At 39.8% G+C, this 11,605-nt stretch overlaps 1 protein-coding gene across 1 annotated transcript in view; it reads right to left on the bottom strand.

Moving 5' to 3' along the window:
- DHX15 (DEAH-box helicase 15) overlaps positions 1-11,317 on the bottom strand; it is a 52,941-nt gene extending 41,624 nt beyond the window's left edge. The window contains exons 1-2 of the mRNA XM_043870901.1: positions 11,076-11,317; positions 3,811-4,246 (exon numbers count right to left, since the gene is read on the bottom strand). Coding sequence (XP_043726836.1) covers positions 3,811-4,246; positions 11,076-11,146 — 507 coding nt within the window. The 5' untranslated portion in view covers positions 11,147-11,317. The remainder of the gene's footprint in view (positions 1-3,810; positions 4,247-11,075) is intronic.
- Between the last annotated feature and the right edge of the window lie 288 nt (positions 11,318-11,605).

Here is an 11,605-nt window from a genome sequence, read left to right on the forward strand (position 1 = left end):
CAATGGGTCTCCATCAAAGACCTCAAGTCTATCTGGTTTTAATGCTACAGGAAACATGGGAGTTTTTTTGGTATAGAATTTGTACAGTGATGTTTGAAGAACACTGGTTGTTGTACTATTATTGCCTTGTAGACAGGTTTTCTGCAATTTTGGGATAACCGCTGTCATTGACAAGTATCTGAAAGGGGAAAGGAGAGATTATGCTGCTTCTCTACGAATGTACAAACACACATATCTTTAAAGGACTTAAAATGATCAAAAATACTAAACTAAAACAGAAGGGCATCTCTGGGCCTGTAAACCAACAGATCAAAGTTTATGTGGCTTTCCAGAAAAGTTTTATATGTATCTTCATTTCAGCAAACTGCCTACAAAGGCAAAATGTACTTCATACGATCAAACAAAATGAAATTCAAGTAAACACTCATTGGTCAATCAAAATTATTAAAAATTATCTCAGAACTCTCAAGGCAAGAACATTCACAGATTTTTAAATTCACTCTAGTGAAACAAATAGCTTACTCCCACTTTAAAAATAAGATAGGAACAACTCTGGCTAATTCATCAGTTTTTGAACTTTTGATCTCAGGACCTCTTTATACTTTTAAAAATCCAGGATGCCCAACAACTAATACATTCCTTGTGTTTGGAAATTAAAACTGAAAGCTTGTTAAAATATTTAATTCCTTAACAGTAAAAACCCATTCTATGTTAGCGTTAACAGTTTCTATGAAGAAAGTAAATCCTAAAAAACAAAATTTAGCAAGAGTACATTGTTGTAGATCTGCTTATTGCTAATGTCTAGCTTAAGAGAAGACAGACTCTGCTTCTATTTTGAATGTGCTACAGTATTTGTTTTGTTTGAAGTTTTGTTTGAAAAAAAATCTCAGGAACTTTTAAAGGGTTTCTAGACAATATTTGGAGACTGGCTCCATCAATATACCTATCCATATTTCTAAGAGTAGCAGTAAGAAGGGAAGTACATCATAAAATATGCTACTGACTTGCTCAAGCCAGATATCAGTTCTAAGCTATCCCTTCCCTCAGCTTCTTCCCATCCTCCATTTGTGACCATCTACCTAAAAACTGATCCATAGCCCTCAGTCGTTTTATACATCATCCTGAGTGATTTTATTTATTTATTCTTCTGACACACATCAAATGTCAATCCCAACCCTAGTCCTACACTTATCATTTCACTTGAAGGATGGCTAATTTCTTGGTATCCTGAATCCAACAAATTTAAAACCAAAACCACTTCTCACCTTCCTCCAAGTACTTAAAAATCCCTCCATGTCTCCTACTCAACAACAGTAACATCTTAACTCCAATCTGTCTTTTTTTTCTGGCTACACAGCATGGGAGGTCTTAGTTCCCTAAGCAGGACTGAACCAATGCTCCCTGCAGTGGAAGCATGGGGTCTTAACCACTGGACTGACAGAGAAGTCATCAATCTGCCCTTTATTCTCCATTCTACCACCCTATACAAAATCAAATTTTTATGACTTCCTACAAAGCTTGTCATCAACATTCTCACTAGACAGGACATTTTGTAAAATTCCTTGTCATCTCCCTTCGACTTAAAGGTTCTGCTGGCCCCTTGATCTACAGCAAGAAAGCTACAGTTTTGGTCTCCCCAGCCCCATCTCCCCCTCCAAACACACACTATACACTCTGGCCAGGGGATGTGCTTTCTCGTGTCTCTAAATGTATGCCCTTGCTCATGCTGTCCCTCTGGCTGAATTAGCTTTAGTTTTTTATTTGGCTATAGTATATGCACACCAAATTACAATCTGCAAAGTATTCAGTATGAACCTCTGTCAAAAGTTAAACCATGGTAGATCTTGTTTGGAGAACTTCATTTTCTGATAGGCATACACACAAAAATTACTCAAAATGGCTGACAATTCTTAACGGTTTTGAGTCAAAATTTAGTAGGAGTATGACAAAAAAAGTATTTTCATGAAATTAATTATTTGAAGGGTTCTCTTCAAATCCCCTAAATGCCCTGCAACCTTAAGTATCCAAGTATCTTAAGTATTAAAAACAAACAAAAAAATCCCAAATACCAATCCAAATAATCACAAACCTCTTGTTTTGAGTTCACTTGACCTTCTTCTCCACTAACTGCTTCTAAATAAGCTCATCTCTGAAACGTTAACCATATAAGACCCCAGAAAAGCAATATGAAATAACTTTAGCTATGAAACAAAGGTACAAAGTTTTAAATATTGAACCCAACTATATCTACTATGTAGTCTAGGGCAACCTACTAAACCTCTCATAAATCTATATCTCATTTTGTTCATCTGTAAAATGGTGACTAACAACTTCCTTGCATGGCTGCTGAAAAAATGATATAATACAAAGTACACAGTGCCTGGCTTTACCCAACTGCTGATTAAACAAGTGCTATTAAACAAACTACATAAACCACTGAAATAATTATTCAAAACATGAAACTAGTAAGTTCAGAGTTATATCTTTCCATGTATTTAATTCTTTAAATTTCCATAAGGTGATAAAAATAAACCAACAGTTTTGGTTTCTAACATCAACACTACATTTCCTCCACTTTAAAAGAAATATCCTATTTACGAAAGCTCAGTCTTTTAAATAACAAAAACTTCCACTTTGGGTTGCTATTGTAGTATTCAAATTGTCTCCATGAAATAATTAATAATTTGTATCATTATGTAACCTTAATAAAAGATTATCTTGTAAATGCAGTACACTCAAATCTGAACACCTATCATAGATAAATAAACATGGAAAAACAGGCCAGTAGGAAACAGTGTAATTATTTCAGCATGATGAATAATTAAAATCATTCCAACATTTTCTTGAATTTTCCAAATTTTCTACAATAGCGAAGGACTTCTACTTTTGTAAAATCTAAGAAATTTTCCAATAGGTCAGGATCAAGCATCTGAAAGTACGGTTATCTCACTTCTCAAGAGAATGCAAGTTAAAAATTACACTGAAATACCACTTTCCACCTATCAGATTGGCAAAAGTTCAGTAGTACACTCTAATAGTTTCCCACATCTGTTCTAATATATGCTTATGGAAGGGTAAACTGATATGTTGCCTATTGCCTATGGAAGGCTATTTGGCTGTATGTACCAAGATTACAATTAATCCTCCTCTGACCCAGCAATGTCTGGAAATCTATCCTAAATATATACTAGCCCACGCAAAACAACCATCAGAAACAGCCTAAATGTCTGTGACATGGGCCTAGCAAATAAGGGCTCATCCATGTTTGAGAAATATCCTAAGTATGTTACTAACACAACACTAATATGTGTGTTTAGTTCAGGGGTGGGGAGGATGGGGACACTACTGGACGGAGGTCGTGAGTAAACAGACTTTACTTAGCTCTTCTACTTTTTTAAAAGAATAGGTATCATTCACATAGTTGAAAACAACTATAAAAACAGAAATGAAAATGACAAAAACAAAAATCACTCCAATGGTTCAGATCTCTTCACCTTGGCACCCCCAAGTATGTACCACTCCAAATTCAAAGTGGGTAAGAGAGTATCACTGCCATAATTTACATAATAAAACTGGGAGGGGGGTGGGAATCAAAACCAGTACTGCTGTTTTCCCAAAGAGACTCAGGAAAATAGGTGCTCTCCATAGAATCTCCACCCTCTAAGTCACTAAAAATTGCTAAATACACAAAGCAGCTATGCCTCAAAATATTCTGACAGCCCAGCCAATGAGAGTAACTGCCAGGACCAAATTCACATTTAGTAAACACAAACTATTATAAAGTACTCACCACGGTATGCAGTAACTCACCTGTGTTGTTTTACCAGACCCAGTCTCACCAACAAGTACAAAGGACTGATGTCTAACCAGAATATCTGTAAACCTATCCTTGTATTCCCAAACAGGGAGCTGAAGTCGTTTCTTCAGAATATCATAGTATCGAGGCGTGTGGGGTAAGTTGGTAAATGGATTAATGCACTGTGGAAGTGATGTGTGTCCTGCATGTCCGGTGTGTGTTGAATGCGCAGAATGTGTCGAATGTGTTGAATGTGCCGAGTGGGTTGAGTGAGCTGAATGGGAAGCTTTTAAAGGTGGTAATCCAGCACTGATAAGCATAGCATTTGTCGAAGCTCGCAATTCCTTCTCCTTTTCTTTTTCCCTTTCCCGCTCTCTATCTCCTCTATCTCTTTCTCGGTCTCGATCTTTAGACCGATCTTCACGGTCACGGTCACGATCTCGATCCTTCCTAAAAATAGAAAAAAAAAAATCTTACAATTCAGATTCCAAATTCTATGCAAAATGTTCACAGCAGCATTATAATCACAAGAAAGTAAATGTCCAACAACCAAATAAACTGATATAAAACTCAAAAGTATTAGAAACAATGAAAAAGAACTTTTAATCAAGGATTCTCCATGCCTCATTCATAACCATCTTTCCCTTCTTTGATGATGATTCAAATTCTGGTAAGAACAGTCTCTCTCCACCTTTACCCATCAGCTAAAATAACACAAGAATTCGTTTTCCAAGTAAAATCCTTTCCTTTTTAGAAGTTAAAAGACTAAGGGCAGTGTGGGGAAAAGGCAGGGACAAATTAGGCAAAGAGAATGGCATCAGTCCTTCCCAAACTCTCCTTCAGGTTATGTGGAAATGTATTTCTGCACTGAAAGTGTATTCAAAACTTAACAACAAATAAATCTTTTAATGCTTCTGCTTCAAAGATAACGCCACCTCACATTACAATCACACAAATATTGAGTTAAAGAACTAGTACCTTTGCTTTCTTAAGTTATAGTTTCCAAATTTTGTTCAAAAAGCATATATTACTCTCTAAGAAAAACTAAAACTTTTCACTCTGCTTTTCACTGTTTACTCTTGCACCTATCATTAACAGCAATAGTAAAACATTGGAAGTACTCTGTAAAACCTATGTATACGTTAATCATCCATAAAGTGAAAAGCAGCCCATTAAAAAAAAAAATCATTGGTTACTATTATTTAAAATTACACAAATGACCACTATATTAATCTTAGGTCATTTAGTCAATTCTATTATCCATTTTTAATTACTAACTGTTGCATCTTAGTCGCTAATTTGGGTCCAACTCTTTGACTAGAGACGATCCCTAATACAGTAAGAATTTTTAAATTATCTATGTCTATTCAGTCTACTCATCTAGTGTGTGTGTGTTCTCAGTCGTGTCCCAATCTTTGAGACTCCATGGACTGTAGCCCACCAGGCTCCTCTGTCCATGGAATTTTCCAGGCAAAAATACTGGAGTGGGTTGCCATCTCCTACTTTGGGGAGCTAATCTAGTTTACTTCAGACCAAATTCTACAGCAGACAAACATACAAGGTATTTGGGCTCAGACCTGAAACAGTGAGGCAATATGGAACCATGAAACAAGCTGCTAAATATGTCACTGCTCCTTATCCACAACACACAAAAGTCATGAATTTCTGATGCCCCAATTATCAGCAGCAGACAAGGGAAGACCAATCATTCTCTGTAATAGCATATCGGCTGGGCAACAGTTACTCCCCTTAGGAGAATACAGCTAAAATGCTGAACCCAGCATGAGCTAGGATGGTTCCCCAATAACAAAAAATGATAAACTGACCAATTTTATTTGTTCTTGTCCTTTCAAAAATAAAAATCTATTTTACAGAAACTTGCCTAGAGAGAAAAATCGTATTATACGTACACAAATATTCACACACATACTTTCCACATAAAATCTTTTCATACATGTATCTATAAAAAGTGATTTCTCCCTTCTCCCATCCCAGTGTTCACCTTTTACAGAACTATAAGATGTACAAACTAAAATTGAAACTTCTCATCCCATCTGGCATAAAGAGAAAGAAATCAAAGGAACCTAAAGGATAATCTACCTAACATACAAAATGAAGCCCCACCAGTTCAGAACTTAAGCTTCCTGGCCTATCTTCAAAATAAACCACCAACTATCCTTTCTTTGGAAGTCTGCATTCAAATGGGTATATCTTTCCTTTTTTCCTTTGCTTTTCGCTTCTCTTCTTTTCACAGCTATTTGTAAGGCCTCCTCAGACAGCCATTTATTTGTATCTGGTCCCATCACTTCATGGCAAATAAGATAGGGAAACAGTGGAAACAGTGGATGACTTTATTTTGGGGGGCTCCGAAATCACTGCAGATGGTGATTGCAGCCATAAAATTAAAAGACGCTTACTCCTTGACAAGAAACTTATGACCAACCTAGACAGCATATTAAAAAGCAGAGACATTACTTTGCCAACAAAGGTCCATCTAGTCAACGCTATGGTTTTTCCAGTAATCATGTATGGATGTGAGAGTTGGACTATAAAGAAAGCTGAGCACCGAAGAATTGATGCTTCTGAACTGTGGTGTTGAAGACTCTTGAGAGTCCCTTGGACTGAAAGGAGATCCCACCAGTCCATCCTAAAGGAAATCAGTCTTGAATATTCATTGGAAGGACTGATGCTGAAGCTGAAACTCCAATACTTTGGCCACCTGATGCAAAGAGCTAACTCATTTGAAAAGACCCTGATGCTGGGAAAGATTGAGGGCAGGAGGAGAAGGGGACGACAGAGGATGAGATGGTTGGATGGCATCGCTGATTCAATGGACATGGGTTTGGGTAAACTCCGGGAGTTGGTGATGGACAGGGAGGCCTGGCGTGTTTTTCAGGGGCCTTCTTCACCAGAAACTTCATTACCAAAAACAACCACAACAGAGGAAGGATAAAATACATTCTGAAGACACAAAGATTAACTGCTGACCACATACTGGGGTTTAATTCTGATATAAGTGTAAAAGGAGCACGAGATCACAGTTGCATATCCACTGGAAAAGTATAAGCCTCAGTGCACTAATCTGCAAAGTGAATAGTATTAATAGTCTCTTAGATTAAAACAAGAACACAAATTCAATCACCTTGAAATGTTGCCTGTGATTCTAACTCTCTACCTTCAACAGGACAGGGAAGGTAAAAGGGCAAGTTAAGGAGGGCTCAAACTCACTGCTTCATAAGTATATGTAGGATATTGTATATATGCACATTTTCTTTTTTAAAACAGGTACTTTTACTATAAAGGAGTTTGTTATTTAGAAGATTTACTAATTGAGATCTAATGCTTAAAAAACCAATTACCAAAGCAGTGCAGTATAGTCACTTAGCCACAACATGACAGGAAGAGACACGACAGACAGTGGCTGAGCAGAGGGTTCAGTGTTCTCTCTCAGCGTGATCCTCAGCCTCAGCACTTCAACTAACTGTATAACCAGTTCTTTCTTTCCTCATCGATAAAAATCTCACGGGGTAATGCAAGGATTACATGAGTTAATATATGTAATGTGCTTAAAATAGTGCCTGGGACATAATAAATGCCCAATATAACATTGGTTATCATATTTTTTTAATTTAAAATACCAGGTTAAAATTCTACATGGAAAAACACTCTAAAGATGTAAACTGTTTGTCCAAGTATTTTAAGTAAGCACTGCTTTTAACCCGGCATTCTCACTTTCCAAGGATATATTGGACTTTTAAGATGTATTAGTAAGTACACATAAGGATGCTCATCACACTTTTTACTTGTAAGGTTGGAAAACTACCCAAAAAATCAGTGAACAGGAAATTGGTTAAATAAATTATGATACTCCTTTACAAAAGGAATACTGTGCAGCCAATGAAAAGAATAATCTATACCTATTCCACAGCCTATGACACATTTCTGGGTGAATCAAAAAAAAAAAAAAAAATCAAAGCCTAAATAATACATATTAAAAGGCAGCAATGGAGAAGCAGACATAGAAATCAGACTTGTGGATACAGTGTGGGAGGGAGAAGTTGGGATTAGTTGAGAGTAGCATGAAAACATATACAGTCCCCTCTGTAAAATAGCTAGCCAGTAGGTATTTGCTGTGACACAAAGAAGTCAACCCAGGGCTCTGTGACAACCTAGAGGGGTGGGACGGGGTGGGAGATGGGAGGCAGGTTCAAGAGGGAGGGGACCTATGTATACCTGGGGCTGATTCATGTTGATGTATGACAGAAACTAGCACAATATTGTAAAGCAAGTATCTCCCAATAAAACAAAAAAAGGAAAAAGATCCTACTGCTATCAAATATTATAGTTCATACCTGTGAATAAATATGCAGAGATAAAATAAAACAAATTTCCATCAAGAGATTAAATAAAGAAGGGGCTGAAGGCATCTGAGAATTTTTTGCCTTTTACTTTACATTTTTATGAATGGACATTTCTTCTGTTCCCTGGGGCAAGTTACTTAACCTCACCCACATCACAGAACTTCAGTGAAAAAAAAAATACATATATATATACACACACACATATAGTACCTAAAATATTTTGGGAACTACATGTATTATTTTATCACTATATTTGCTTCACATTTTTAACAGAAAAAAAACTTATCAGGCAGTAATAAAAACAAGTATCAAAATGAAAAAGTCCCTATTTTCAAAAATTTTTTCCATACTTCAACAGTAAGTTGTCTCTTGGTTAATAATTTTACACAGAAAATGTTGTGAATAATGGGAAAAAGAAGGTCTATATGTAACAGAAACCTTCAACGTCTCTACCAGAGTCCAAAACTAAAATATAGCAGGAGTAAACAAAGCCAAATATAGTTTAGGAGCATGAATCTGAGTAAATCTCTCACTGAAATTACCTTCACATCTCAGGAATGGGGAAAAAGGGACATCCATGTCTGACAGTGGAGTTCACACGACTGGCAGGCCTACTCTCTCAGGTACCTGTTAACTAGTAGGGCTTCAAAAAAAATCTGCAAGGCTACATGACAGTCAACAAAAGTAACTTTTAAAATTACTAAATGGGGTGGCGGTGGGAATCCCAAGCACTTATGAACACTGGAAACTCACTGCTAGAGGAAGTTCTATAAGAAATGACATTCAGGTGACATAGAAATTACTATACAAATGCCCCACCAAAATATCTCAGAACTTGAGCTTTATTTCAAAGATGAACTCTCCTTCATCTACAGGTAGATGTCATTTATAACACCCAATAGAATCATAAGTTCACCATCAAAGACCTGAAAAGTTCATATTTTTACTAAAGATGCCAGATTTACAAGAAAAGGGGCGCAAATCCACGCCCCTACCATGGGACCACTAATCCCAAGCATCTGAATGGTGCACATACATCCTAACATGAGTAAATGAATTCATTCACTTAGAGTGTTTTTTTTTCCAATTTCAACTCTGTGAGAGATACTAAGATGCTAAGTTGCACCTTACCCAGATGACAAGGAACTTATTTTTGCTTCACAGGAACAAAGAACCAAGTGTTCCCTACTTCACTAACCCAATATAAAAGTCATTAAAATAGGCTGTAATGACACTGAACTAGTCATAGTCTGTGTGCTGTATTGGAAAAAGCACGAGACAAAGTGAAAATCAAAAGATCACGGTTCTAAATTCAGCTGTAAACTGAAAGGTTGCACAAACCACCTAAACAACTCTGGGTCTCCATTCCTCATCCCTTGAGTGTAAACAATTATACTTTCTTTCAAGTCATTTCCAGGTCTAAAGAGTTTGTGAGTTGTCACTCAAAGGAGCTAAAATTTTGCTGTGTAGGTTGAGGGGGAGAGGGTCCACTGCCGAAAACGACAAAGCTGACATGTAACACTGCAAACTAAAAAATTCACAAGATTAAAATTTTACATACTTATACTTTCTGTATTCAATACATGAAAAGATATCAAAAAGTACACCCTATCTTGGCTTATACTCCCCAGACACCTCAATCAACCCAAAGGGAGTGAAGAGAAATTCAAAAAAGTTATACAGACTTGATACAGCGATTCTGCACAAGTATACACACAATAAAATGCAAAATTATGCAAAGTATTGAAGGTATCCAGACTTTCAAGTCTCTGCCTGAATTACTCGAATAAATCCCTGTCCGTCAGGAAAGAAAGTACACACTGGACAAGAACTTATTTTCATGCAATTGCGAAAATCAATTGTTAAATTCCTCTGCATCTTTACGAAAAGGCTGAGTAGAAAAAAATCTGAAAACACCTGTGTATTTCAACTCCCAAGCAATCTCCCCAAGGGCGACATTTTGCCGTTTTTTAAGTACTAGACACTTTTGAAAAGGGTCTTCTTGTTTCAAAAGCTACCTACGAATGAGCGTGGGGAAGAGGGACAGAAAACAGGAATTCACAGGGAAATAAAAAAGAGAGAGAGACTATCTTCTATTATCTATTCCAGGGATAACCCTGTAACTACTGTTTCGGCCGAAGCAGGAAATAAAGGAGATGGCGGGAGCGTGGGCAGAGAGCGGAAGTTTGCCTAGTATCTACTTTGAAGTGTTTGAATGGACCGAGGCACGCGCTCTCCCGCCAAAGTATAAACTCAGTAGCCCCAAATCACCAGCTGCTGCCCATAAGGTATATTCCACAGTTTCTTTTCTCACGTCTGGCCCTCTACTTTCCCATCCCCCGGTAACTCCTCGTCTGCACGCCTCACTCAACTTCCACCACCCCCACCCCCGCCTACACCAGAATCCACGCGCTTCTCTCACTTTTCGGCCTCCGCTTCTCCCCTTGCTGGGCACTCAGCCTCCCCCCAAGGCCCTCTCACAGACCCCGCTGCCCGAGAAGTACCTAGTGCCCTTGGAAGCGACTACTCCTGCCGCGCCCTCCCCCACTCTCTGCTCAGGATCCAGGCCTTACCCGGAGCCCAGACCACGAGGTCCGCGGTTCCCTCCCGTCCGCTCCCCTCGAAGTGACTCTCGCTCGACTCCGCCCGGGGAGGAGGCGCCCCAGTGACCACGCCAGGCCTCTCCGCTCTCCCGACTGGGCCGGGCGGCGGCCGCGCCACTCAGCTCCCCGCGCCCTTGCCGGGCCGAACGCCGGGAGTGGCACCGCTCTCCCGCGCCCCGCCGCCAATGACCCAAGCCGAAAGGGAAACAAAGCGTCGGGCCCCAGAGTCCGCTCAGCCTGGCCCTCCCTGGCCCGTCCGCCGCCGGGACCCCAACAAAGCCCGAGCCCTTGCCTCGCGCCCCCGGCCTGGCTTACCCATCGGTCCCCGCACGCTTCTTGCCGGAGGGGTAATCCTCCCCCAGGTCCAACCGGTGTCGCTTAGACATTTTCGAACTCTTCGAGCAGGCGGTTATGAAGGAAGAAAAAAAGAAACCCTGGTGGCTCTATCGGCGCAGTCGAGGGCACCTACTAAACTCTGGACGACCCCCACCCCTCCCGCTACAACAGCCTACACCGTGCGGCCGGAACCAGGAGCTAAAATGGCGGCGGCGACGAGGGCTGGGCCTGCGCGCGCGCTTCCGCGGTATGATGTGCGTGCGTGCGTGCGTCTGTAGTGCGCGCGCACGCAGCGGAGGCGGGAACTCCAGCCCCTCCCGCTGCTTCGTAGGCTCGCCCTTATGCCTCCGTGCCTGTCTTCTCACTCTTGCCACCGCTCTCTTCCCTCTTGCCACCGGTTTCCTTCCTCTTGGTGGGTGCTAGGCGGGTTGAGCCCTTGGGTCTTTCATGCCCCTCTGATTTTGGAAATTGAGAAAAGAGAAAGTCTAATCCTGGGTAGGTGGTTCTTT

Source organism: Cervus elaphus, chromosome 17 (assembly GCF_910594005.1).
Source record: "Cervus elaphus chromosome 17, mCerEla1.1, whole genome shotgun sequence".
Classification (NCBI taxonomy): Eukaryota; Metazoa; Chordata; class Mammalia; order Artiodactyla; family Cervidae; genus Cervus; species Cervus elaphus.